General features: G+C 35.3%; 6 protein-coding genes across 9 annotated transcripts; 2 read left to right on the forward strand and 4 right to left on the reverse strand.

Moving 5' to 3' along the window:
- Positions 1-742: 742 nt before the first annotated feature.
- On the reverse strand, positions 743-3,312 carry LOC103854119 (GDSL esterase/lipase At4g28780). Its single transcript, XM_009131030.3, has 5 exons — positions 3,019-3,312; positions 2,803-2,930; positions 1,686-1,925; positions 1,345-1,600; positions 743-1,141 (listed from the first exon to the last, which is right to left on the reverse strand). The coding sequence occupies exons 1-5, from the start codon at positions 3,245-3,247 to the stop codon at positions 909-911; spliced, it is 1,086 nt and encodes a 361-aa protein (XP_009129278.1). The 5' UTR covers positions 3,248-3,312; the 3' UTR covers positions 743-908.
- Positions 3,313-6,123: 2,811 nt separating this feature from the next.
- Positions 6,124-7,840, forward strand: LOC103854135 (tetraspanin-20). Its single transcript, XM_009131051.3, has 6 exons — positions 6,124-6,542; positions 6,795-6,894; positions 6,984-7,064; positions 7,147-7,251; positions 7,332-7,520; positions 7,602-7,840. The coding sequence occupies exons 1-6, from the start codon at positions 6,238-6,240 to the stop codon at positions 7,641-7,643; spliced, it is 822 nt and encodes a 273-aa protein (XP_009129299.1). The 5' UTR covers positions 6,124-6,237; the 3' UTR covers positions 7,644-7,840.
- Positions 7,829-12,068, reverse strand: LOC103854122. Of its 3 annotated transcripts, none has more exons than XM_018654015.2 (7): positions 11,625-12,068; positions 11,184-11,237; positions 10,700-10,847; positions 10,485-10,575; positions 8,880-10,418; positions 8,670-8,799; positions 7,829-8,590 (listed from the first exon to the last, which is right to left on the reverse strand). In XM_018654015.2, exons 4-7 carry the CDS (start codon positions 10,524-10,526, stop codon positions 7,965-7,967), a joined length of 2,337 nt encoding a protein of 778 aa, XP_018509531.1. In that variant the 5' UTR covers positions 10,527-10,575; positions 10,700-10,847; positions 11,184-11,237; positions 11,625-12,068; the 3' UTR covers positions 7,829-7,964. The 3 variants fall into 3 exon arrangements, with proteins under 3 accessions (XP_018509531.1, XP_009129280.1, XP_009129285.1); XM_009131032.3 differs by having other exon boundaries at positions 10,485-10,564; positions 11,625-12,065; XM_009131037.3 differs by lacking the exon at positions 11,184-11,237 and having other exon boundaries at positions 10,485-10,564; positions 11,625-12,065.
- A 4,732-nt stretch (positions 12,069-16,800) lies between these two features.
- On the forward strand, positions 16,801-17,825 carry LOC103854145 (photosystem I reaction center subunit IV A, chloroplastic). The gene is made up of 3 exons (XM_009131059.3): positions 16,801-17,146; positions 17,416-17,481; positions 17,584-17,825. The coding sequence occupies exons 1-3, from the start codon at positions 16,889-16,891 to the stop codon at positions 17,689-17,691; spliced, it is 432 nt and encodes a 143-aa protein (XP_009129307.1). The 5' UTR covers positions 16,801-16,888; the 3' UTR covers positions 17,692-17,825.
- A 78-nt stretch (positions 17,826-17,903) lies between these two features.
- On the reverse strand, positions 17,904-19,413 carry LOC103854154 (glutaredoxin-C5, chloroplastic). 2 transcript variants are annotated; one of them, XM_018655498.2, is made up of 5 exons: positions 19,080-19,413; positions 18,898-18,971; positions 18,419-18,493; positions 18,246-18,279; positions 17,904-18,145 (listed from the first exon to the last, which is right to left on the reverse strand). In XM_018655498.2, the coding sequence occupies exons 1-5, from the start codon at positions 19,346-19,348 to the stop codon at positions 18,097-18,099; spliced, it is 501 nt and encodes a 166-aa protein (XP_018511014.1). In that variant the 5' UTR covers positions 19,349-19,413; the 3' UTR covers positions 17,904-18,096. The 2 variants fall into 2 exon arrangements, with proteins under 2 accessions (XP_018511014.1, XP_009129320.1); XM_009131072.2 differs by having other exon boundaries at positions 17,908-18,145; positions 18,246-18,272; positions 19,080-19,411.
- Positions 19,414-23,990: 4,577 nt separating this feature from the next.
- On the reverse strand, positions 23,991-27,166 carry LOC103854158 (probable indole-3-pyruvate monooxygenase YUCCA8). The gene is made up of 3 exons (XM_009131083.3): positions 25,710-27,166; positions 25,237-25,608; positions 23,991-25,119 (listed from the first exon to the last, which is right to left on the reverse strand). Exons 1-3 carry the CDS (start codon positions 26,526-26,528, stop codon positions 24,886-24,888), a joined length of 1,425 nt encoding a protein of 474 aa, XP_009129331.2. The 5' UTR covers positions 26,529-27,166; the 3' UTR covers positions 23,991-24,885.
- Positions 27,167-27,404: the final 238 nt, after the last annotated feature.

Genomic DNA, 27,404 nt, shown 5'->3' on the forward strand with positions numbered 1-27,404 from the left:
CGGCATAAACAAAAGCATCCAAAACCAGTCTAGGCTATAGATATTGGCTCTTTCTGCAGATGACTTTTCGGGTTTTATTGCGACACTTAACAAATAACAACCTAGCCAAGAAATGTCCAAATACCTTACCAACAAGCGAGAAAATAAAAAGGGTGACAAATTAGGTCTGTGTAGTGTATGATGCCGCTTTTACCCCTAGTTTAGCGTGAATATCGCTGGAAGGAAATGGAAGTTTGGGTTTGTCTACATATTGTTATCAGAACGCATAAAGAACTCATGGTCTTGCGTCTCTTTATAGTTGCACAACTTACAGTTCGGGTCTACTTGAAAACCCTCATTGAATCAAGCATTGGCTGAAAAATCTCAGCCACAAAATTTCAAAATATTCATTTGGTCTAGTGGTAAAATCTCAAGGTTACTAACTTCTCTTGTCCCTAACCTAGATTCGAATCTCAGAAAAATGGCCGTTTTAAAAATTTGCTTTTAGTCTAAGATTTCCTAGGACCGGCACTGATTGAATCATTAAGTCTTTTTTTGGGTTACAGTTTAGCATGAGTAACAATCACTATATAGGCATGTGTCTAACGGTCTAAGTATGCATTTTACAACACAATCATATGGCCAGAGAATTTTCTACGAAATGCATTTTGATTCCTCCACGTTAGTGCCGTCACATTAAACCTGTCATAGACAACATCTCCAGTATATACACCATTGTTTGGCATAAGCATGCATGGTCACAGACTCAAAATCTTCTTTTGACATAATATTTATTATATATATGAAAAGTTGGAAATAAGTAAACAACACAACGATAAGTAGTAAACAAAAATCAAATAGATATATTTAAATTACACTTGCAAATTGGACATTGTATGTCACGTATACTGAAAAGATTGCTTCCTCGATTATATTCTGGAATCTAACGCCATGATGGTGCTAAGGTTCATGGGGTTCATGTACTCAACCGAACCAGTCATTATCTGTTGGACGATGAGTCGGGTAGCTTTCTCAGTCGGATGGAAAGGGTCCCAAAATGCATAGGCGTTACGGTCTGGACATAAGCTTGACAACGGGGTGCAAACACCTTGCCCGTTGTATGCTCCTTGTCCACAACACGCTACCTTGGACGTCACGAAACCTATGAAATTTTGATCAAATTAGGTCAGAAAAATAATTCTTGGCCATTAGCAAAAACAACAATGGCAGAAAATATAAACTTGCAGAATAGCACAATGATGACTTTTTTTTTTGAAGCACTCACAATGATGAATATAAGTCGCAATTTCATAAGTAACAATGGCATACAGTTGCTAATTTCAAAACCATTGTAGGAGTACTCACCAAACCTCTGGGGATTGTTTATGAAATCTGCATTCATATTGAACGCATTAGCCCCAATGAAAACATCAGAACCGACTTGACGGTTAAGTCCTTGAAGCATTTGATCCAAAAGCGGGTTAAATATGGCTGCAGCTTGTTGTGCCTCGGGTGCGCATTCTCCGTTTGCGCTTCCGGATGAAGCAAGCTCGGCCGGTACGCAACCCAAGGGTCCGGTTCCCGTAACCATGACCCTCCTTGCTCCCAACTCATACAGTCTCTGTATCACCAAACAAGAGTCAAAAGCATAAGAATATATAATGATACCCTAAGACTAGCGTGCAACCCAAGAAATATATGTATACCATTAGTATTTTCTTGTATTCGGAGATTAGAAGCTGGCTAAATTCGCTGAGGGAAGACTGACGACTTCTAGCAGAGAATGGCAAGAAGTAGTTGTTGACGAAATCGTTTCCACCAAGAGTCATGAGGACAAGAGCTCCGTTTACAAGTTGTTGTGTTTTGTCTGAACCTATAATCTCACTCACTCTCTCTTGATACTCTTGGAACAGCTCGAATTGTCTACCGATCCTAAGTATGTTCAACTACATTATTTATTCACAACAAGAAAAAATATTAGATTTGGTTAAAATATAGGGTTCTTCTTTTATTGTCTCAGAGGAAAACAAAGTAAGCATTTGAACTCTAAAATGTATATTTAGAAGAAAGAAAATGAAAGCTTAGTTTTGGAGTTTAATGTTTTTTCGGATGCAACTCGAGTTTAATGTTTCTAAGATCGAAAAGGACTAAAACCGGTTTAGTTCAAAGGAACAAAAAACTATAATCGGAATAATGAATCTCATGATCAAATTGGTCAGAGGAAATGTCAGTTTTTGGTTATTAAACATATATATAATCAAAATAGGAGACCTGACTATCTAAATGTATGTTTCAGTTAGATAATTATTTTTATTTTAATTCTCTACAGTTACATTTTCATCGAATCTAATAATGCTTGAACAAAATTAATCATATTTCATATTAAATTTTTAGTTAGTGGAAAAACTATTCAGCTAATACCATCATGTAATAATGCTATGAAGCCGAGTTTTGTCTTCAGCCCATAATACTTTAGTTAAAATGAAATTAAGAGATTATTTCGATAGAATAATGTGATAGATGACTCAAAAATGCCCCTTTTGGTTATTAAACATAAGCAGAGCTGTAGGAGATCTGAATATCTGAATATATTTTAAATTGGAAAGGAACTATTATATTTTTATTCTCTACATTCCTCCTTTATTATATTCTTTAATAATGTTTGAACAAAATTAATTATATTTGGATCTTTATTTTTCAGGAAAAGTATCAGCTAATACCATCATGAATTAATTAATACTATGAAAACGAGTTTTGTCTTCATCTCATATAAAAATTAAATTAAGAGATTATTTCAATAGAATAATGTGATAGATGACTTACAAACTGAACACCGGTGTCGTTGAGAATTCCGATGCCGGCAGAGGCAAAATTAGCTCCGATCAATAATTTCTCTCCGGTGAGCTCGGGGCTAAGGATTGGTAATGTTGGCTCAGATCCGATTTGTTCACCTAAACCCCAGGAAAAAATCACTCTTAATAGCTCTAAAATACTGAAATAAAAATGAAAATGAAGTAAATAAAAATGGCTTCTCCATACTGATGATGTCAGGGAGATTTAATCCGTTGGAGAAACGACCCGTAGGACGACCGGTCGGATAATCGATTCCATAAGGCGGAGAATCAGCACGAGCGGTGGTGACTAAGTAATTGTTATTACCACTGTCTACGAGTGAGTCGCCAAAGACGAAGAACGCTCGTGCCGCATTTGTTTGTTGCGGCATAAGAAATAACGTTACGCATAACGATGTTAGGAGAAGTGTGGACATGATGTAAACGCGAACGCCTTCGTTGATACTTCGTAATATATGAAAAGTTTAAAAGATGATTAGTCTCTTCGTTTGTTATATACAACGGAAAATCGTTTTAATGGTTAACTTTTTTTGGTGTATGTAATAAATGTTATTTTGTTGTCGGTTGATCACTTAGGAGAAAACAAAGCTGTTCTAATTAAAGAGATACCATATGGAATGCAAAATTAAATCAATAGGTAAGAACTGCAGTACTGATGTATGGTTGTTGGATTTAAGTTCGAATCCAGTACTTTCGTTGGGAGAGAGATGAATCATGTTATGTTGAACAAATAACGCATGCTATGAGAGGATGATCAGTGGAAAAAAAGTTAAGGGAGGATGATCTTGGATTATAATGAAATTATTTATGGTAACGTTTTAGCTTGAAAGTGAACCAAACAAAACGTATATGGATCTGCCACAACATAAACTACATCTTATAAGGTAGTGTTAATGGTTATAGCCAACAAGTTTATATGAATGTGAAAGTCACAAATCTTTAGCTATAAGATGGACCAATCAAACACTTATTTTAGACCTAACCAGAACTGAAGTCCGATCAAACCAAAACATAGCTAGGTCCAAAATAATAAATGATTAGCTGTCATCAAAAGTATCTGACCACAAATTTAGATATTGGATATATAACATAATGAATAAAACATAAAAGTCTTAAGCTAATGTATAAATAATGCTGGCATTATTGTTATCCATATATACTTCTTTTTAATCCACACATACATACCTAAAATAATATATTACCACGTTGTATAGTAAAGCCTAAACGATTACACTATATCTTTCTTTTTTTGATTAAATTTCAAATTTATTGATCAATCAAAAAGAGCCATTTACAAAAAAAAATGAGTTTTTATAAAGAATGAGCTTCTAAGACCTATTGAAAAATTGTAGACTGTAAAAGATCTTCTTTCCTTAACTGAATACTTCAAACCATCTTCTTAGCAGTCCATTGAGCTTGTGATCAAATCTATACCCAAGAGATGTTATCTTGTTCTTGACAACCTTGTTAATAGTACTAATCATCTACTCTGTCCCCTGAATGCCTTGTTGGTGTCTGCGTCCATTGCGCTCTCGCCAAACATGATACACAACTACCTGGAACACCAAACGTATGAGCACTCGATCCTCCAAACTATAAGTTCCATCCTGAATTACACTATATCTTTACAGAATAGGTAGTACCAATTTCTTTAGTTGTATTATATCTTACATTTTATTACTTCTATGTACAGTCCATAATTTTTCAAAACTAGGCATGATCCACTGATAGTTATTTAATACGCGCATGTAGCTATAATTTTAATTTGTTCAAAATATCTTCACTATAACTTGAACTACGTGGAAGTTCCATTGGTCCAGTGGTTTCACCAATGATTCATTAATGATTCTATACCAGGAGATCTGCGTTTTGATCTTCATAGAAAACAAAATTAATTATGCGAATTAATTAATTAATGGAGAAATATAATTATTTATTGGCAGTAGAATTCTCTCTAATATTTTTTTTTATAGTAGATTCAAATTTCCCTTCATGTTAGATAAATATGATCAGGATACATGTATAATTAATAATCGTAGAACATTTTGTTTGGAGTTCCGACGTTCCCAACTTCTTGATTAATCGAAACGATATAGAAAAAAAACAACAGCACATGACGAGATGACATATATATATATACTGAATGTGGTTTATCACAAGAAAAAAATAACCGAAGAGAGCTAAGCGGTCCCAGTTAAATGCCGGTTTGCAAACATAACATTTTGTATAATCAAAATCAGTTGAGAGAGAGAAGAGGAAAGACTAAAAGGTCGTATGTTGGTTATAAGTAGTTGGCTATCTTTTTCAGTCATCTACATTCACATGCACACTTAAATCCTGTCACCATCATAACCATTAACATTATCATCGCAATACAATTATCATATATAAGCTGTACCATTTGCTTTGCATCACTTGAATCTAAACAGTCCCCACTTGAACTACGGAAGAGGCAAGAGGAAAGTCTCTCCATGGTGAGCTTAATGACCGTAGCCCAATTACTAATAGGCCAAGTTACTATAATAGCCCATTGAGTTTGCTCGGCCTCATTACCTTGATCAATTTCAGCTTCAAACCTCACGTCACGCTGACATTAGTCGGATTCCTCCCGGTAATCTCGAACCTTTCTCACCCGGGATTAAATGTTTTTTTTGACAATTTATATTCGGATGATTGCTTTATGTTTCGATAAATAATAATTGATATTTTAGTTATGAAAGAATATTTGCTTAATACGTGTGTTAAAGTCTTGAATATTTCCATAAGTAGTATTAAACAATAATAATGAGAATTGATGCATAATACGAAGGCGACACTATATAACTTAATCATTTATTTTAAACAAACAAATAATACGACCATTAGAGCATGTGCATCAGTGAACTCCATGAAAGGGGTTAACAAAGTATTTTTTTATTATTTTTTTTACTGTTTGATTTTTGTTTAAAAAAAAAAAAAATTAATTAAACACGTGGCGGCCCGCGCTACAGTGATGAACCAGATTCACTGGGAAGAGCTTGGGAGAGACATGTTCATTACTATTCATTACTCCCTCCGTTTTTTTATATAAATCGTTTTATACCTATGCACGTAGATTAAGAAAACCAAATTTTACATAGAAAACTGAAAACGACATATAATTTGGAATAAAAAAATTTCTCTACGACGACTTATATTAAAACACGGAGAGAGTTTTATAATTTTTTTTTTTTTTTTGGAATCTGTGTGAACCCCCCCCCAGTAAGTTCACTAATGGGGGTGCTCTTATAATTAGCAAAGCTTCGGATCCTATCCGACAAAACAGCATTATACTTTTTTTTCTTCCGCCAGCAAATCACAACACAAAGCTGTTTAGCATTGAGATCGCTCATCAGAATTTTCCTTGTGCTTTTTCATCGAGTTAAAGATGCGACACAACTGCTGCCATCTCTCCTTCGCTTCGGTCCTCAAGATCCTCAATTTCCTCCAAGCCTTCATCGGCATCTCCATCATCATCTACTCCATATGGATGCTCGATCAATACAATCGCCACGTCCCCGTCGACCCTCCTCCTTCTCAGCCTCCCACGGCTTCTTCTCCCGACTCTCCTTATCTCTTCTCTACCTCACGAATCCAGATCAACAGCGTCTCTGACTCGTTTCAGAAACCCATCGGTCTCGTTCTCGGAGATTCGGGTCTCAACCTCCGCTCACTAGATCTTCCTGCTCCATGGTACTCTCTTTTTCAAAAAAAAGTTTCCATTTTTATGGTCTTCGATTCGAATTTTCCTTATCCGTTGTCAAAAGTTTCCATTTTTATGGTTTCCATTAGTCAATTTTGATTTTGATAGAAGACAAATGATAAAGGTCAAAGCTTTAAATGCATGATGATGATGGATTGTGTTCTTACATTGAGTTTAAGCTAAGACACAGTTTAATGTTTGAAGGAATGTTCCAATTGGTTGAGTTTTTAAATTCAATGCAGGTTCATCTACTGTTTCATGGCGATTGGGATCTTGGTCTGCATTGTCACCATCATCGGTTTCATTGCAGCTGAAGCTATCAATGGCTGCTGCTTGTGTTTCGTATCCTTGTCTATTAATATATAATCACTTGCTTCTTGTTCACTAATGTGAAGATTATTAGAAAGTTTAGTCCTTGATAGGTGTATTAGTATTCAATCCTCAAAACTCTTGTCATCATACTTGAAGCAGCTCTCGTTGGATTCATTGCCATTGATCGTCACTGGGAGAAGGTGAGTTTCACTTCTTCACATTTGAAAAATTGTTTCTTGCGTCGTGTTGTGGTAAAACAGTCTAGAGACGTGTCTCTTTTAGGATCTTCCTTATGATCCAACTGGAGAACTCACTAGCCTTCGAGCTTTCATTGAAGCAAACATCGATATTTGCAAATGGGTTGGGGTTGGTGTGGTAGCTGTCCAGGTAACTAACTCTAGCTCAGTTCTTGCCTTTTCCACATTTGAGTTATGTCATAGCTCTCTCCTTTTGTTTTGGTGTTTCAGTTACTGTCGTTGCTACTGGCTATGGTTCTGAGAGCTATGGTTTCTCCTAGACAATCAGACCTTGACGATGAGGATGATTACGAGAATCCGATTAATAGAGCACGTGAGAACCTTCTTGCTCCACAGGCTAACCAGACATCTTCTGGATCAAGCAATATTGACAACTGGAGGTCCAGAATCAGAGAGAAGGTAAAAAAAAAAAACTTAATCTCCTGAACTTAGTATGTGAGGTTTAAGCGTTGTGTTTGATTGTCTTTTATTCTTCTGCAGTACGGTCTCAACAACGGCCAGAGCCAAAGTCCCTCAGTTTAATTCAAAAGACTTGAGTTCCTGTTTCGTTTTGTTCCTCTCTTGCTACCGCTGTAACTTTCGAGTGTGCATAAGTATTACACAACTGTCATTGTTTGATCTTTCCTCTGTTTAGATTGGAACATTGGTTTCTCTTTGGTGTGTTTGCACAAAACCGTAACGAGATTTGTGTTTAAAATGGGATCAAGTGATTATTAGTCTGCTTTAGCATTTAATTCTCTCTCAATCATTACAAAAAAAATGGAGACAAATCTTCCCATAAGACAAAACTACACTTATCTTACATTTTTATTCAATGTAGTAGTTACTTGTTCTCCTCTCCTCTCATTGTGTAAGATCGAGAACGGCTTCCTCTATAAGCTCTCGCAACAATGCACTTTCAATACCAATCCCAAGGTCGTCTACTTCACCTTGAAAGCTATTCATCCACCTCCTTCCAACGATCTCCTCCTTCACTAGACTCTCTGCAGCCACGCTGTTTGCGTCCATGTCCTCTACATACTCATCTGAAAGCCAGTCCTTTACCTGGGACCAGACATGCTCCACCAAGTCTAAAGGCCGAGAATAATCAGTGCCTATGCGTGTAGTCGTTGTTTCCGAGACGATGGAGTTAATGCAGTCGAAAATGAGCTTACGGGTTGACCTGTGTTGTCTGCGTTTTCCTTCGTTAACGAACTCCTTGATGTTGTTGTTGTTATCTAGGTTGGTGTATTTCTCTCTGAGTGAAGGGTCTAATGGACTGTTTGGCATAACCGTGTCATGAGAGAAGGTGCAACCCTTGCTGAAACCAGCAGCTGTCAATATTGTTTCTATGAATAAGAACCAGTCTTCATCCTCTTGGACTCCTCCCATTGCGGGTTTAGAGTCATCATCCCATGAGAGGATCCGAGCAATTGACCCGATTGGTGGTGATTTGTCAATTAGATTAGATTTAAGCGACAACTCCTCTCCTGTTGAGAAAGCAACATTTGGATAAGCATAAGAGGAGACAAACTCTCTGAAAATAAGCTAAGCTACCAGAGAACTTACCAAGCTTGCTTGACGTGGAACATTCGGGATCCTCTTCAAATGGAGGAAACAAAACCGAAACTGGACTTAGCTCGTCCTGTTTCTCATTTGTACTCCCAGCTTCTAGGGGCCTTGGTGTAGTCAGTTCCTCCTGCAAACAAATCAAAAATGGATGCCATGAATGTCCACAATCACCAATGGCTCTTTGAGGTTAAATAATTGATGGAATACCTCTCCTGGGATTATACTTTGCTGTTGTAATGCATCAGGAGGGAGACAATCTTCGCTGGGAAGAGTCACTGAAGAAGGCGTTGCATCTCTCTTCTCCTTGCTTGTTTTCTTATTCTTGAACGAGAACAAGTTAGAAACTTTCCATGAAGATTTCAAGCTTCCCGTATCAGTGCCCTCTTGTGGAAGTTGTGCTTTGGAAGCGTCAGAGACTGATTTTGACCTTGCAAGGATATTCAGAGAGTCACCACCCATTTCCACTTGATTCAGATGAGTGTTTATACACGATGTTGACACCCTTGTCTCAGGTACTATCTCATCACTATCTTCGTAGGATCCAGTAGTCACTTTGGTCTCTGAGAGTGCAAGCATTTCCCCTAAGGTGCTGGAGCTTCTCGGCACGTGTTTATGCGGCTGAGTGCTGCCTCTGGTTACTGACATCAACGCCCATCTCTCAGAAAGTCGCTTCTTAGCCTCTCTGCAGACAGATGACTCCGGAGAGAACGAGGCTCGGCTGAAAGAGGAAGGAGAGAAAGGACTTTCAAACCTGTTAGCACAGTCCCATGGTGACATGATCTCAGAATCACTAAGGTTACCCACCGGATCTTCGTTATCAGATTTGTTAAAGGAGCTGTCATCACCAATATAACCATTAGACAAGACAGATGAGCACTGAGTCTCATTCCTGCGGTGGTGACACATCAGATTCTCACGCACTTGTTGCATTATCTCCTTTGCCACTTCTTTAGACTGATCAACATCATCAAAATAGCCTTCATTGGGTACACCTCTCGGAGTGGATGGGGATGATGAAACACCTTTCGTATCTAGAGTCTTCCCTAGACTAGGCTTCAAGACAACAATACGTGTTGGTTGTTGTACACTTCTTTCCTCGGTTCCTCGGTTTCCCCATCCACTTGATGAAGAAGCCACTTTCTTAACCTGCTTGTTCTTCCTTCCTTGAACCACAAATCTCTCAGTCTCAACAGCCTTTGAAGGTCTCAACACTGTGATCCTTTTCGCCTCTGACTGATGAGTAGGAACACTTTGCTGAGAGAAAGAATTTGATTCCTGGAGTAACTTAACAAACAAATCCTTGTGGGAGCTCAAAACTTCAAGTGCCTCTTGGAACTCTTTGGATTGGTGAAGACTATCATCAGTAACAAGACGTTTCGCTTCTGCAAACTTCTGACGAACGAGTTTCTCGGTCGCGCTTTCATCATATCTTCCTTTTCTAGGCGAGCTATCCCTTGAAGAGCTCACCTTCTGAGGCGACTGCCACGTTTCATACACATCTTTATATTCTCTGCTGAGCTCCTGATACTTTTGAACCTCATCATCCATAGAAGAGTGTGAATAGCCTCTGGATTTGCTTCGCTGTGTAGCGGTCTGGGGAAGTGTCTCCAAGCCCATCAACTTCGCAACCACATTTGTAGGGCTCTGTTTAGGTTCGACCTCTCTTGACATTTCTCGAGCAATGAGCTTCTTCATCGGTGTACCACTTGCTTTGCTAGAAGCAGTTCTCCTTAAATCAGACATAATCTGTGCAAACAAGAAACATCAAGTGGTGCCAATAAGGATAATGACAATGTTTCAACCAAATATTACCAAGTCAGGTTCTGAGTGGCCTTTATAGGAGGGGCTTGGCATTCGAGAGACATCAGATCGGCTCCTTGACAGAGAGGATCCTGCCAACAAACTACCTCGTGTCAATAACACACAAGGGAATACAAAACTCAAACAGAGATATAGTTACGTCCTTTGAGTTGAATATAACTTTTGACTAGTGAAGAAACTAGTCGCAGAGGGAGTTCAGTCATTACCATCACGATGAGGTTTATCTGTAAGCATCTTGTTCCCATTAACAGCTGTACCTAGATCAAATAGGTTAACCATCCTCCCTAAGCACCCAGGAACCGGACTTTCAATCTTCTGAACCTTTCTGCCTCGGAGCTCATTCATTTTTGGTCCCTGCAGTTTCACAGCTTATATAAGGTTGCTATTGGTGCTTGGAAGCAAAAGAAAATGACATGAAAGGCAATAATGGTTTCAAAATGAAAATAGATTTTGCTGGAATCTAAAGAGAGGAGGAGAGTTTAGAAGAAGAGAGGACTTTCTTCTAGCAGCAAAAAAAGAAGAAGAATAAGGCCAAAGCATAACAAAACAAGAGTTTGGGTAAGAAGGAAGAATAAGATTCTGTAATCAAAGGGTGACACTTCATAGAGTCTATACAAAAAGGAAAGAAGAACCAATTTACCATTTTCACAAGACCTATCACAATCAAAAGACAGTCACTTTTGTACTCACCCTTTGTTATCAATTTTCAGAAGGAAACTGAGTCAGTCCTCAGGCACACTGGATCTGAAATAAACCAGATTCCAGCAAATCAGTGGTAGATCATAGAACTCTCATATCATATATATATATATATAGACACTAAAAATGTGACCCACCCAGAAAGAAGTCACAGGCATTAATAAATGCGACAACTTTTATAACCAATCAGAAAAAATTGGAAAAAAAAAACTGTAATTTTCTATGCAGGAAAGATAAGAGAGAGAGGAAGAAGAAGAATAAGCTAATCGGTGCAGTGAGAAGAGTAAAAAGGTAAAGATCAGAAGAATCTATTTCTAGTAAGAAGAGATCAAAGGCAAACAAGAAAAAGGCGAAAGCTTTAGAGAAGTGAGATCAGAAGACTCAGATACTTTTTTCAGCTTTTTTAAGTCATAGGGGAAGGAAGAGAAAGACCTGTACAACTGTTAGGAGGTAGCTGGAGTACGTCAGAAACTCAGCCGGAGAAGATGCCGCCGGAGATTATGAAGATGTTCCCAAATCTGCTTCTCCCTCTCTCTCTCTCTAGCAGGGTATCTTCCACGCGCTCACGGAGTGGGATAAAGGGAGTTTAATAAAAAAGAGTTTCTTTACGGAATATCAGTACAGACAAAACATATGAAGAGAGAGAGAGAAAGAGAAGAAGAAGCTAGGAAGAAAGAAAATGCTGCTCTGTACTCTCCTTCCTCTTTTTCTTGTCTTCTCTCTCTTTGCTTTACTAATTTATTTATTTTTCCTCATTTTGTATTTTGGTTTTATTATATTGAACTGAGTTTAACTGATTATAAAATGCTTAGCACATCGTAATAATTCATTTAGTTTTTGTAAATGTAATTCTGAAGCTCGGTTAGTTATTAATTACTCGTTTATGAAAATAAATAGACGGTGCTTGTATAATTCATTTTAGCAAAGGGGGTCAACGTAAGCAGGCAAAATAGTCAACAACTGTACTTTAAGATGTTCAGACTTCGGTGTGAACCCTATTAGTCAACAACAACAATTCATAACCATCAAAACTATTCACAAGTTTGGTGAAGCAAAAAAATGATATGTTTATACTAAACTTAACTAATAAAAGCAAATCAAATTATGATAATACTTTTATTTTGTTGCATGGATAGTTCGTCTCCCAACTTCACATTCACAATGAATGCTTTTGATAAAAATTTGGTATGGCCCAACAACCATATACTTTGCTTGTACTACTTTCACCATCACTATTGATTAACATATTGTGTAACGATTCTTCTTCGTATATGTAAACATGCATGCTCGTATTTATAAAATAATTATCCCTTTTAGTTTTATTACTGACACTTGATAGGCTCGAATTAATAATTTGTCCCAGAATAAATGCATATATTAATTATTTATTTATTGCTCCTCAATTCAGTGGATGCAATCTTTCATGAGGATTTTTCATATATGAATTTTGATTCAAAATGAACCAACCCCTTTGTTGTATACTATATAAACCAATATGTTCAATCTATAACCTAATTTAATTTTTGCTCATAAAGAACAAATCGAGCAAACACACAGGTTTTAAACATATAAACTTTTAATATCATATTCTAAATATATATATATATATTATATAAATCTATATACTTTACTCAGTTGTTTTACATCAAATGTATATATTTTACTAAAATATCGAATATGGGTCGCATGCAAAATGAAAGCAGTGCTAAACCAATGATCATAGTCGACATATTTATAATGTTAAGTATGAAAAAACTGTTATTTTCCTTTTTGTTTGTCCATATTTCTATAAGCATTTTAATTTTACAATTGCAATTTAATTAATACAACAATAGAATTATACAAGCACTAACTTTGATAAGTGACGGGAATAAACTTTATTGGTTAACAGAACCGTATATATGCACATAACTTGTCCTTTTCATGTATGGGCAACAGAATGATGATCCATTTCTCTGCTGTCAAGTTATTGTTGGGGATAACTATCGGTATCGATCATACAATTTATTGTCTCCTATACTGTATTTTTCGCTATTTAATCCTAACAAGTCTGTATGATTAGGGTTAAAACCTATACTATATGTTTCCTTTAATCCTATACTACATGTTTCCCATACAGCTTGTTGCTATTTCTAATATGTAGAACATGCATGCTCAAGCCATGTAAATTATGGAGTTGCAAAGGAGACGATGCGCCAAAATTAACAACAATCGTAATATGTATTCTTCTAGTATAACAAAAAGATAACGACTAGGCTAGTTTGATTGGTTCTGCATGTTTTATATGCTAAAATAAATTCGGGACCAAATAAAAGAAAATCTGAAATGGACCAGCCAATATATATGTATCTTTAATATAGCAATTAATAAAAATAATAGTGTATCAGAAAGAGCAATAAAACCGTAGACCATATGGGCTTGTGGCTTTAACATTTACATTACATATTTTTACTAGTTTTTGCTAGCTTGTATCTCACATTTACGGTCAATATGTTTGGAACTCCACAAAAAAATCAATACTATTAAATTAGGAACATGTCCAGTTGATAATAGTTGAGTCCAATTTAAAATATAACTGTATCTAAAACTTAACTGCATAATGTTATATAACTGCATGTAAATGAATATGTTTTAATGTCCTATTTTAAAGGGATAACCACTTTAAGTCCTATTTTAAAGGGATAACCACTTTAAGTCATATTTCATATTTTAAATGACAACGTATATGGCAACAAAAAAATTTAAAACTATATTTTTGTATTTTTTTCATTATTTGGTGTTTTAAAAAAAATAAACCCTTATATATAGCAATACATGTGTAATACCAAAAAAAACCCCTTAGACAATTGGTCATGTACCATAAAAATATAAACGTTTATAAAGGTTAAAATTAATGCTCGACATTAAAAATACAATTTTGTAGCCATATATTTTTGTTATGTTTTTTGTTATTGGGTGTTCAAATAAAAATTATTTTTAGAATTTTAACCTTTTATTTGATTAATATAACACATTATTTTATATAATTATGTATACAGTTACATTATTGACATCTCTTTCTATAATGATATGATAATTATTCCTCATAATTATAATAAACTTTGATATATTTTTTTCAGAAATTATTATCACACTACAAAAACATAACTTACATCTCAGCCCAAGAAATTATGATTTATTCAACTAGACATTAATTTTTTCAAATTTTAAATATTTTACACATACATTAAATTTATCAATTAGCAAAGCACGTGAAGTTAAAAATATGGTTTAACAGGATTTAAGTGGAATTTTAATACAAATAAATATTCATATAAACTCAATTAGTTTAACGGGTTTTAAATAGGTTATTCGATTAAAAGTATTTATTAAATGTGATTTTACTTAAAGTTATTGAAGACCATATTAACCCGTTTACATATATATATTTAACAGAATATATTAAAAATATAATTTTTCAAACATTTTTCAAAAAACATTGTTCGGTTTTCGGTGCGGATTGGGTTTGATATTGGTTTTTGGATATAACATTTTAAGAACCATTCAAATATATAAGTCATGTCTAATAGAGTATTAGAGTTTGATTTTTGGGTCGATTACGAATCGGATTTTTTTAATACAAATATTCTTGACTAACTATGTTAGATAACTATTAAAAAAATATAATATGTTGTAATTTTTATGAATAAAGTTTAAAAATAATTTCTGAAATACATATGATATGTATATTTATGCAACTTGACATATTTAATATAATTACTAAAAATTATACTAAAGTAAATTAACATTAGAGATAAATATGATTAATAAACATAAATATAAAATTAAATCATTCAAAAAAAGTTTAAAACAAAAATATACCCGCTCCTATACCCGCTCCAAAAATATACCCGCCCTTGAAAGGGCGGGTCAAAATCTAGTATTATGTTTAAAACTACGACAGTAATAGTATTTATATATTTGGTTTGTGTATTATACTATTATGTAATATGAACAAGATTACGACTAAAGATGGTTATGAAACAAAGGATGATGTTTTACCAAAAAAAAAATTTCCCTGACGATACATAGTACTTGTAACTTAATATCTTATGATAATTTTGAGGCCCTAGTGTGCCTTTTAATATAGAGATTTTACTGTCACGGGACCCTTATCAAAACTACATAAATCACAGACAAGCCAGTAGTCCACCCACGTGTTTAGTCCACAGTTTCATCATTCCCACCGGTTCACAACACCGGTATCAAACTAGACAATCGAATTATTATCAGCTTCGTAGAATTTAAGTCACACTAATACCAAATTTATGTCTAATCGTTCCTTATTTTGCTTTGTCACAATGAAAATTATGGCGGTGATTATAAGGTTAAAACGACGTGACGATGTAGGGTCCACTAAACAGCGTAACCAACCAATCACGTAAGTTGGGGACAGGCCAGTTGGAATTTGTATTTTTTAAATAACTGTTGTCCAAACGTGTAATCTCTACATTTTTGTCATAATGCTAATGACTAGGAATATAATAAGAGACAAAACAAAATTATATACTCAAAAGTTAATACAACTAGTCTTTGATTATCTGCCCTGCCCATTTATATTTCTTATGTCAATCACTTGCGTTTCGCATATCGATACGTAATGGTCTTAAGAGTTGGTAAATAGATGAACTGAACAATGTGGATACGCCTAATCAAGAAAAATAGAGAGATTTGTTTGATGCATTATTACTGATCTTAATAAGGGTTTTTGATTCTTCTATGTCGTGTATTGTCTATTACTGTACTACAACATTATAAATTATAACGTGTACAGTTTGGTGCAAGAGCTTTTAGGAACGTTTTACCAAGTTGGTGGAGAATATCCAACGTTAGGGAGCAATTTTGTAGCTAGAATTGCCCAGAAACCTGTTAGGTAATTTGGCTTGAATAAGCATACACTAAGTAAGAACAAATGATGGTAAGATTCAGTTGCAAAGTTGTAACTTGTTTTACTGTGTTTACAAAAGGAGTTGCATCAATGCATCTGGCAGAACAAAAAATAGCCACAACATAAAAGTAAATGCAAACGCATGATTATCAAGGAAAATACGAATATCAAAGTGATGTTGAAATATGCATAAGCAATTGACTGTAGTTTTAACTAATAGTCAAAGAACCAACCATCAGGTCCATCACTTCATTTGTTTGTTTATATATTATATCAATTAATTCATAATATAGAATTTCTCTGGATGTCAAGATGAAATCTGATACAAATATTTACAAGATAAATATTTTGGTATGACAATAGAAGCACCCCACATGCTTATTCTTGGAGCCCCTATGGGCTGTCCAGGAGCTTACGGACATGTGGGCTTTCGATGGGCCGTATTCGGCTGGTTTTATTAACTCCATAATTGCAACAAGAATGCTTCCTTACGGATTAAATTAGAACCAAAAAGCTTTTTTTTATTCCAATTTCCGACCATGCAATAAAATTCATTTTTTTATCTTTAATTCCACGTCATCACATTATCCTTGAGAACGATATGTAATGTACACGTGTCAGATCGCAAGAGGAGGGAAACGATTTTGTTTAACCCAAAACATCTATCACCTCTTTTCTTAGCCGAGCAGATTACAAACCAACAAAACAATCTAAGAACTCACTCTTTCCTGTCTGAACAACAACAAGAAGCAAAAAAGAATCCCCAAAGATGGCGATGATGTCAGCATCTTCAGCCTTTGTTTTGACGTCCAACGTCACGGCGTCCGCAGGCGTTTCCTCGTCCAGGAACTCCGTGTCTTTCTTACCGATGAGAAACGCTGGTTCTAGACTCGTAGTCAGAGCAGCCGAAGATGCGGCTCCTGAAACATCTTCTTCAGAAGGTGCTCCAGCAACTGCCGTGGCTCCGGCTGCAGCTGCCGCCACCAAGCCAAAGCCACCTCCGATCGGCCCTAAGAGAGGGTCCAAGGTCAGCTTAACCTAAACCATATTTGCATCTACTAACATGCACATACATACGCCAGATTTATCGAATCGATAAGGGCTTCGTATGTCTATGAAAAAATATTATTTGTATTACTTTGATATTCTTTGTTTTTAGTGCAATACTTTAATATACAATTGGTAAATGGTTAGTGAAATGGAGATATATTAACAAAATCATTATGCACAATTGTATTTGAGTTACTTTAGTATTTGGTTAAAGTCGATATTTAAATAAATTGTTCTGGTTCGTAGGTCAAGATCCTAAGGAGAGAATCCTACTGGTTCAAGAACGTTGGATCAGTTGTGGCTGTTGATCAGGTAACACATTGTAGTATCTTATCTAGTTAAAGGTCTAAGCGTCACATATTCATTTTACCACACGATTTGTTTAATTTATCTAACCTGGTTACAAACGTGCAGGACCCGAAGACCAGGTACCCTGTTGTGGTCAGGTTCGCGAAAGTGAATTACGCCAACATATCGACCAACAACTATGCATTAGACGAGATTGAAGAACTCAAAGCTTAAGTGAGAGTAAAAAAAAACAATTGTGTGTTTGGTTTAATGTTTATACCATTCTATCTGTCTGAACTCGACCCGAACCGTATGTACCGAAAAGTTTACCATTTATTTATCTTTCATCTCGAATCGGTTTTCTATAATTCTTTTACAGACTCGCATCATTCTATGAGACTAGTATGGTTCTTTTGCCTGAGCAAGAGATCATTGGTCTCTGGAAATCTCTGCAACTTTACCTCTGTTTATGTATTATTTGAATGATGTTCTAGAATGTGTAGACAAAAGAAATCGCGGTTCAATGTTTACAAAAGAGAGAGAGAAAAGTGGTTAAAACTCCTCCAAGCTCCATATGCAAAAAATCTCCGAAGCCAGTTTCCATCATTTCCTCAAGTCTGATCGGTTTTACCGTTGGCTTCAGCTAACATCAGCTCCAGTTCTCCTTTCCTGTTCAGGTTTACTGTATCTGTAGTACAACAACAAGAAGATAAAGTACGCAGGGTAGGATATAATATTATTCTTGAATGTGGAGAATCTACGACGAAAGAGAGACAGTTGGAACGTACCTGTGCAGCCACCAATGTGCTTGCCTCCTGATCATTAGGAAAAAAGATTAGACACTGTTATGTATTGTCATAAACATTCTTTAGTTTTGTCTATGCGCTCTTGAGTTTTCAAGCAAAGTATTCACAAGTCAATGAGGATATATATTGATGCAAAAGGGTTTTAAACTGCTTACCGACGAACACACTAGGAACAGTGCGTTGCCCAGTAAGTGTTTCCAGTACCTTCTGTAGTTGTGTCCCTTGTGGACCTGAAAAATGAGACAGAGACTCAAAGTAATGGATAAAGAATTTGAATCAAGAAATATCTAAACAATTGCATCTTCAACTGTAGAGAGACCACACTTACCAAACGAAACATAATTCTAGACTACTAATTCTACAAGAAACAAAAGCATTGTATCACAAATACCAAATGCAGATAAGAACCTCCAAAGTCCAGGAGGAGCTAAAGACAAAGATATGAACTAATTTGAAAAACCAAAAAAAAAAAAAACAAATGAAAATTGAGCCTAAAACGCAATACTAATGGATACTTCGAAGTTCTAACTAATAAAAAGACATTATGACAATAACTAATAGTTTTGATATTGTCAGTAATCAAATCAACAAATCAAACTAAGTGACTTTTATTATAGTAATGTTAAGCACGTACCAAGTTCATCCAACTCAACCACCAGTGGCTGAACACCAAGTCTCTTGAACAATGTCTTCACTTCAGAACAGTATCTTCAATAAACACACCCAACACCACACATATTGTCAACCAAAAGCAACAACATTAAGATCTCAAGAACAGCATAATTTAAGAGAAATTTGATGAGAAGTGGAACGTACGGGCACCAAGTTTTCGAGTAAACAACGACTGTGTTATCATTCACCGTTTTCTTCACGCTCTCCTCCATCCCCGATTCGAATGACGAAGAAGACATGGCTCGAACAGAACACGTCTGCTTTAGACATTTCTTGAGAGGAGATCCCACGGAGTTTCTGATACGGACGAAGCTTATCAGAGACACCGAATAAGAAGTTGAAGAGGAGATTGAAGGAAACGAATCTCGAGGCGAAGATGCAAGCTTCAGTGGGTTGAAAGCTGTGACTGCCATGGCTATTTTCTGACCCTTAGGATTCTGGGAAAGCCGACAGATTCTTGGAGCTTATCGTTTGCGTGGTACTTGTTGTCTCTCCTACGACCGTACTCAATGGGCCTTAATGGGCTTTACTTCTGTATAATTTTGTTTTGTTTAATTAATGGTTCTCGCCACTAATGGGCCTTATACCCTCAAATCCATACCCGCGAACAATAGATGCACACTTAAGAAATACTAAAATTTGCTTCTTTTTTAACAACATTTGCTTTTTATTTATTTATTGGGGTTTTATCTTAAAATATATAACATTTTTTTTATAATAACTTGCGTCTTAAACTTTTTATGTTTATATAATTGAATCAAAAATTAGTCAGAACAATTGTAAATTTTTTAGAGTTTTCTTATAATTCGTTTTGATGAATGTTTATGAAAAAAATAATTGAATTGAACGTCTAGGTGTATTCGAAGTTCGAACATTGTAGAGCCTATTATATTTTGGCAAGGCAGCAAGTCAGATAATTATTTATTGCTGTTCCTTCCATCGACTTCTTGTAATTTTTACATTGAGAATACAATCTTTTACCAAGTTCTTTTGGCAAGTTTTATAGTTGTTAATTCGCGTGTGCATATTTCATTCATTATGATCAAGAGTGTAAACTGTCTAATCACATGTTCATATCTACTGACAATTGTATGTGGTTCCTGCATGTGGACCAGTTGATCATTTGGACTTTGGCTCCGATGCTTTATCTGACTTGAAATTTGCCAAAAGAAAAAAAAAATCTTTACCAGAAAATATGCTCACCACCACAATTAGTCGAACGTTTTGGCGAAACACAACTATTAAATCCAAAAAAATTGTCGTTTACAGGAAGATGCCATATCAAAAAAAAAAATCGTGAGAAAGTTGAGATTTTAAAGAAACAACTCATCTATGGACCTACCTTGATAAGATCATGTGGGGACTTTTGACTAGTTGTAACGTCATGGGTTCGAATTATTTCATTGTTACTCGTTTTGTTATTTGTCTAGATCCCACCAACATCTTCTTCATTCATTTATAGCCCAAATCTTTGTTCTACTGACATGCATCTACATATAGTATATCTGAACACATTTGATATGTACATGATATATATATATATATCACACACACTAAGATAACCCATTTTAATTATAAACAATTGTATCATAAAACGGGCTAGAAGAATTGGTAAGTATCCTCACTTGTTCAAGTTCTTGTGTTGTCCGAGTCCATCCATGTGTATATATGTATATTCAAGATTGACAATTGCCTCAAAGGAAATGATTAAAAAATTCAGGGTATATGTATCATACCTGATTCAAGTATATATTTCAGGTATTAAAATAATGTATAAAATTAGAGTTTAAGACGTCCTATATAAAAATTTAGGTGTTGACTAAAACATACAAGTTTTAGGATGAACTTGAATATCAAACCCACATAGAAATTTTGTCTAGTATATCAATTCTGTACCCATATCTATCACTTCAGAGACCTGATTTTCTGGATATTTTCAGATTTTCTCAAGGTGATCAAGATTGAGAGAAAGAAATTGGAAAATGAATCTTTAATGTAAGTGTGGAAGAAGAGTTAGTTTAAATACATGTAAATCACTCTGGACACTAAACCAACTATTTAACCATAGTAAACCAGCTATATACACTCTATTAGATATCTATAAAAAAAATCGGAAAGAACTGAACTGAATCTCGAGCCGGTTCGGAACTAAAATGCTCAGACAAACACAATATATACATTATATGATGTGTGTGGGGTTGCAGGTACAAGAAAAAGTGATACAGAGACATGGGCGCGCTAGTTATTCATTAGAAAGTTTACCCATATCCCAATGATTAAAACCATATGTACGTTTGAATTATTACTCTTGACGTACCTGTTTAGTAAAGAACTAAATTTGAGAAACTAAATTTATATATCGACGTAGATAAACTTATAATTTCTTGATGAACTTGTTGGAGAAGTCATTCGTACTAGCTCGTATAACATACATTATCTATTAATTTCTTTCGGTGCATGTCTTAATCGTTGGACTTGTAAAAATGAGTTAATTTTTTTTTGAGCAAAAAATGAATTACTTAATTAAATTGAACTTTTAAACATTGCGCGTGGTAAGAGGAAGTGCTTGTTGGTTTCTTCTTTCTTGTGTTTAGTGTAGAGGATCGGAGTATCTTTCTTTTTCCCCAAGAGGTAGTTCATCTAACAGACATAGGCATGTGAGAGGAACAAACCCTAGTTTTTTTTTTTTTTGCACACTGGTAATTTGTATGGTGGACAATATGGGCCCTTGAACATGAGTGATTTTTTCATTGGAGAATTTGTGACCATTCCCATGTGTTACCCTTTTACTCTTTGTCATTGTTATCCTCAAATCAAATCTCACCTGATATTGATCAGTATATACCTACTTTCTTATATTCTAATCAACAGTAAAAGCGTCAATTATGGTCTAGTCTAAACTGACGATCTGATTGTATAAAACAATCCCAAAGGGTATTTAAAATTTAGGATCATATGTAATCGATTTTTGGTTAATTGGATAGTCAGACTAAACCGAAATATATGCGATCATGTGAAGGTTATGGTCAAAAATGTCAAGTTGATATGATGCATGACAACTTTAAACCAAAGTCGTATAAAATCTTAGTACGCAATATAAAAAATGCAAATGACCTTGAATGTAAGTCGACGCATATCTACCTATATGTGATAGATTCCTAGCTAGCTAGGTCTTCAAAACCATGATATATAACTAGAATCTAAGATGATGCCCTATCTAGCTAAGTTTTTTGCTAACGTAACGAAAATTGATTGAGGAATATTATGTATGAATGTGAGGTGACAAGTGACTAATATAGCAAAGACAAAGAAGAAAGCAAAAAGAGTAATGGTCACTCGAAATCAACATTTCCGTGTAGTTTCTAAATAGGTAACATGAGGTGTGGGTACATGCGAGTCTAGATGATGATCTCCATGGCCTTTGAAATAGACTTCACGTATATGCATTATATATATATGATAAATATATAGTCATAGTCATCAGAATTCCTCCTTCCAAGATATTATAGACATATCCAGTTCAAGTATTTTGGTGGAACTTTAAATTTACTACTTATGGAGCTAGATTCCCTTTTTTCTTGAATCGATACACTGTCAATAAAATATGATTTTGACGTCTATTTGAAGACACATCCTTATGTGTACATGATTCTCTACCAAGGTATCAAAAAATTTACGAGGTTTTTAATTTTAAAAACCCAACTATCGTTATTTTCCATCAAAGAGGATAATGATTTTGCAATATTAAAAGGATAACATAAACCAGCAAGAAAATGTATATAAAAAAAACTGAAATGCGAATTATTACAAACTCCACATATCGATAATAATTATAATAATAAATGTACAAATGATGTGGTCGAAATTGGTTTGAACTTTGAACTGATGGCTTTATCCTTTGACGTTGGACATAGGCCGATCTACATCTGATGTGACATTGTAAGATCTCTTTTATTAATGGATCTAAATTAACATTGGACCCAACACATGTGGGTTTTAATGTCATTAGAAATCGTATTTACTTTTTTTTCTTCTACTTTTTTTCTTAAGAAATTGTTCAACATATAAATTGTAATTTTTATTTAGATTACGGAAATTCCGTGCTTTCTAATTCCGTGATTATTAAGACTTTGCTTTGCCTGAAAATTGTTAATAATAATATATTTTATAAGAAACCTCTAAACTACCATTGTCGATGTTTAATCTTTCAAAAATATCAAAATATTATATCTTAAAAAGTATAACACATCACCATGAATATGTGATTTGGTTTATACGTACTGTGCTTATACTTAATTTTATACAAATCATGTCAAGTTTCATGAGTTTTAACTCAAATTAGTTGATAATAAGTAGAATGCATTGATCAAAACAAATGAGTGGAATGATATATTATAGGGACAAGTATAAGTATTAGAATTTTTGGTTTGGGACCGAATCCAATTTTTGAGTGGATCAGCTATGCTCAGTTAGATATATTAACTTCTGGTATCATTTAGGTTTATGAGTTTTGAACATCGGGTTATTCACGTTTATACACATTGGCATACATGTTTATCAATTAGCCAGTGGTTATAGTTTAGTTAGTATGCTGTGATATTGGCCAGCGTTGGACACTGTTTTCTATGTTCAGAATAACTTCGATTGAAGAAAACTTAATTACCTAATTTGAAGAATGTACATATTATCCTTCCGTGCAAAGCGGAAATTGATGCATGAACCACGACATTAATAATTGCACTAATGAATAAAATCGAATGTAAAGTGGGAGTTAATTATACGTTCTGTTACCCACATAAAATACCTAGCTATCACATGCATGTGAAAATAATTTTTAATTAAATTTAATTTAAAATTGTTAAAGAATCGTATTAACTAGTTTGAAATTTGCTTTTCCTAATTTGGTTATATGAAAGAAGGTACTGCCATGAGTTTAGTCAAGCAACTATGCGTAGTTAATCAAAGTGTTTAGCAAATAGTAATAAGTAAGGAATATGAATCCTACATTCCATGGAGACGCCATACACCGTTAGTTCAGTTGGTCAACACCTCTTCTTTTTTTTTTTGAATTATACAGAGGTATCCTGGCTCCACATAAGTGGTCTAGACTAGTCACGTGTTGCCACGTGTCGGTCCTCTGTCCCTGGCGATGCCGAAATGTTAATTCTCCAGTGGCTGGAATTCGAACCCAGGTGGCGGTACTCACAGTTGTAAGCCTTTTACCACTAGAGCTAGAAGCCCCGGTTGGTCAACACCTCTTCACTCATTCTTCTTCTTGTTTTGGCCCTAGTTATGATTTGTTTCTACACTTTTGATTCTAGACGTTCTTTGGTTTTTAGTACATAAAATTAACATTTCAAGTTGTCAAAAAAAAAATTTAACATTTCAAAAGAAAAATGTCATTTTAAAATTATTGCCAATTTTGGCTCTTCAAATTTGACGTTAAGTCCTGCATTTTTAAATCAATACTAGAGTCATGTTTGTAGTAAGATTCGAACCGTGACTTCAAAAATGAATCATAATGTCAAAGGGAGTTTGTTCAATACCGAAATAGAATAATAGGCTAGACTCTTTGTTAACAGATGAAAAGTAAGATAGCTCGACATAACAGTATAAAAGATGGTAAGCTGAAATTAAAACAGTTTTTTACTTTTATAAATATGAGAAAATTGTATACAAAATAGATGTCGAAACTATGCTAATTAGGACCAACAAACGAATCAAATAACCCCCAAAAAGTTAACTGTAAATTGTAAAAAAAAAAAAAAAGGCCACATCATCCTCTGTTTACACAAAACGCCCAAAACAACAAGTGGAGGAGGTAACAAAAAAACAAACACACACAACACCCTTTGATTCACTTTGGGTCTTCTTCAGAGAGGGCTCTTCTTCTTTACTTCTCTAAGATGTAATCTGTATCCGTCCTAAAACTCTAAACATTCTCCTAGCATTAGAACTGTTGAGAGATACATCTTCGATGACTAGCCGTCGAGCGTTTTGTGGGTTGCTTTGTTTCTAGTTTCCAAACTGAGCCTATGTCTTGTGCGATGTTTACCGCGTCCATTGACGCACCTGAGAGCCCTCTCCTCGTGAACCCAACCGCATACAACCCGGTCCTTCCCTTCCAACCGCTGTTTCCAATCGCTGTTTTCGGGAAACCATTCTTTGCAAAGAACTCACTTTCCTATAACAAACAAACAAACACAAAACAAATCAGTACATATGAACAAAACAACACAGACCCGGTTTGGTTCAACCAAACCCGGTTATCAAAATTTAAAATTCTGTTTTGTTTTCTCACCTGTAGCCAATAAGGAACGTTGCTGCGATAACCAGTAGCGAGTACCACCGAGTCGACATCGAGTTCCTCTCCATTAACAAGCTCGACTCTGTTTCCGTTAAACCTTTTGACTCCTGGAACCACATCGATCTTTCCCGACCGGATCTTCTCTAAAGCTCCGATGTCAAGAACCGGCGTCTTCCCTTTCGCGCTCTTTAGCTCCATCGGACCCATCTTCGGTCGTTTCAAACCGTACTTCTCGATGTTTCCAAGCACGAACCAACACAAAACCAACAATATCTTGTCCACTAGCCATAAAGGAAACCACTTCAGCATCTTCATGGCAAGCTCAAACGTAGACTTCCCCATTATTTCTCTCGGCATCACATGAACCTGATTTTTAAAAAAAATTAAACTTTGATCAGTCTTTGATTATATTTTTATAGTTTCAAAAATAAAAGATTAAATTTTTATTATAAAAGTTAATGACTTACGGAGCTTCTAACGACCATGGAAGGCTTAGCGAAATGATTAGCAAGATCAAGAGAAACCTCCATGCCGGAGTTTCCACAACCAACGACCAACACTTTCTTCCCGGCGAACTTCTCGCCGGACTTGTAATCACAGGCGTGGACCACCTCCCCGGTAAACTCAGAAAGCCCTTCAATCTCCGGCATCACCCTCTCCGCATTCTCTCCCGTGGCCACCACAAGCCACCGGCAAATATACTCCACCTCCGTCCGAGTCGACTCAGCGTCCGACACGGTCTTGACTCGCCACAGCCCGCTTGTCTCGTCGAACCGAGCGGTCTGCACGCACTCGTTGAACTTAGGGCTGATATCGAACCGTGAGGCGTAAGACTCGAGATAATCGATGAACTGTCGTTTCGTGGGGTACTCCGGGAAGCTCTCCGGGAAGGGCATTTTCGGTAATTGGCAGAACTGCTTGGGGAGGTGAAGCTTGAGACGATCGTACGTTCTTTTTTGCCATAGGGAAGCGATACAGTCTGCTCTCTCGAGAACCACAAAAGGAACGTTTTGTTCCCTCAGACAAGCGGCTGTGGCTAAACCGGACGGTCCTGCTCCGACGATAACCGGTCCGTTGACCCAAATGCACCGGTTAGTAGCTGCTTCTTGATCATTATCTATCAAACGAAACATATTCTCCATTTTTTCTTTAACGAGTTTTTGAAGTTGAAGGTTTAATTTGTAGAGGGAGATAGAAGCAATGAAGATTATATTGTAAATGGTTTTGAACTTGGAATGAAGATAGTGTTTGGAGGTTATGATGCTTATATAGAGGGAAGATACCATGTGGCGTTGAATATTTTTCCCAAGACGATATTTATTTTATTAGTATAATAATCATAATGGTGAGCTTCTCATATAGTATTATTTTAACTAGTTATAATAGCAGACTATTTGTGATTGGTTAGAGTTGAAGTACATTGATTATGATTTATTTCTAATAAACAAATTAGCTAATGGTGTGTGACGGTTGAGCACTTGTAATAAACAGTGGTAATGCTTGAGGACGAAATAATATTTCAACCGACCATAGCTGTGTGTTAGAGCATCTCTAATGTATTACTCTATTTTTTATTCCAAAATGGTGCAACACCAAAATGGAATAAGGTTTTACTCTAATGTATTACTCTATTTTCTACTCCAAAAATAATATTTTTTAAATGATTTCATTTTTATTTTATTAATAATTGCAAATAAAATCTTATACTTATAAAAATTTACCAATTAACCCCAATTATTTTATGTTTACGATAAATAATTAAAATATAAATTATTTGAATTAAATATTTATTATTAAAATGTACAAAAATCATTAAAAAGACAACATATATGTGGGTTCAACAATGAACATTAGAATATTTTTTCTACAAATTATCAACTAATGCATTTTGTAATGAAAAATGAGCTTCTTTATCTTTGATATTCTTAAATCGAGCAAGAAAATTTTGAAATCGGACATTTTCATTTTCTGCAATTTTGATACCCAGAGGTGGAGCTTCTCTTCCAAATTCAATTGGTGCATCGAGTTCACGCTCATCCATACAAGATCCAAATATTTGTGCGTATATTCAAGTTTAACAAATACAAATAATATTAAAGCGAAATGTTGAATCACAAGATCAACAAGCTCTTTCTCAGACTTTTTCGTTTGGGCAATATTTC

The sequence above is a fragment of the Brassica rapa genome, chromosome A01, assembly GCF_000309985.2.
Source record: "Brassica rapa cultivar Chiifu-401-42 chromosome A01, CAAS_Brap_v3.01, whole genome shotgun sequence".
In the NCBI taxonomy this organism is placed as follows: domain Eukaryota; kingdom Viridiplantae; phylum Streptophyta; class Magnoliopsida; order Brassicales; family Brassicaceae; genus Brassica; species Brassica rapa.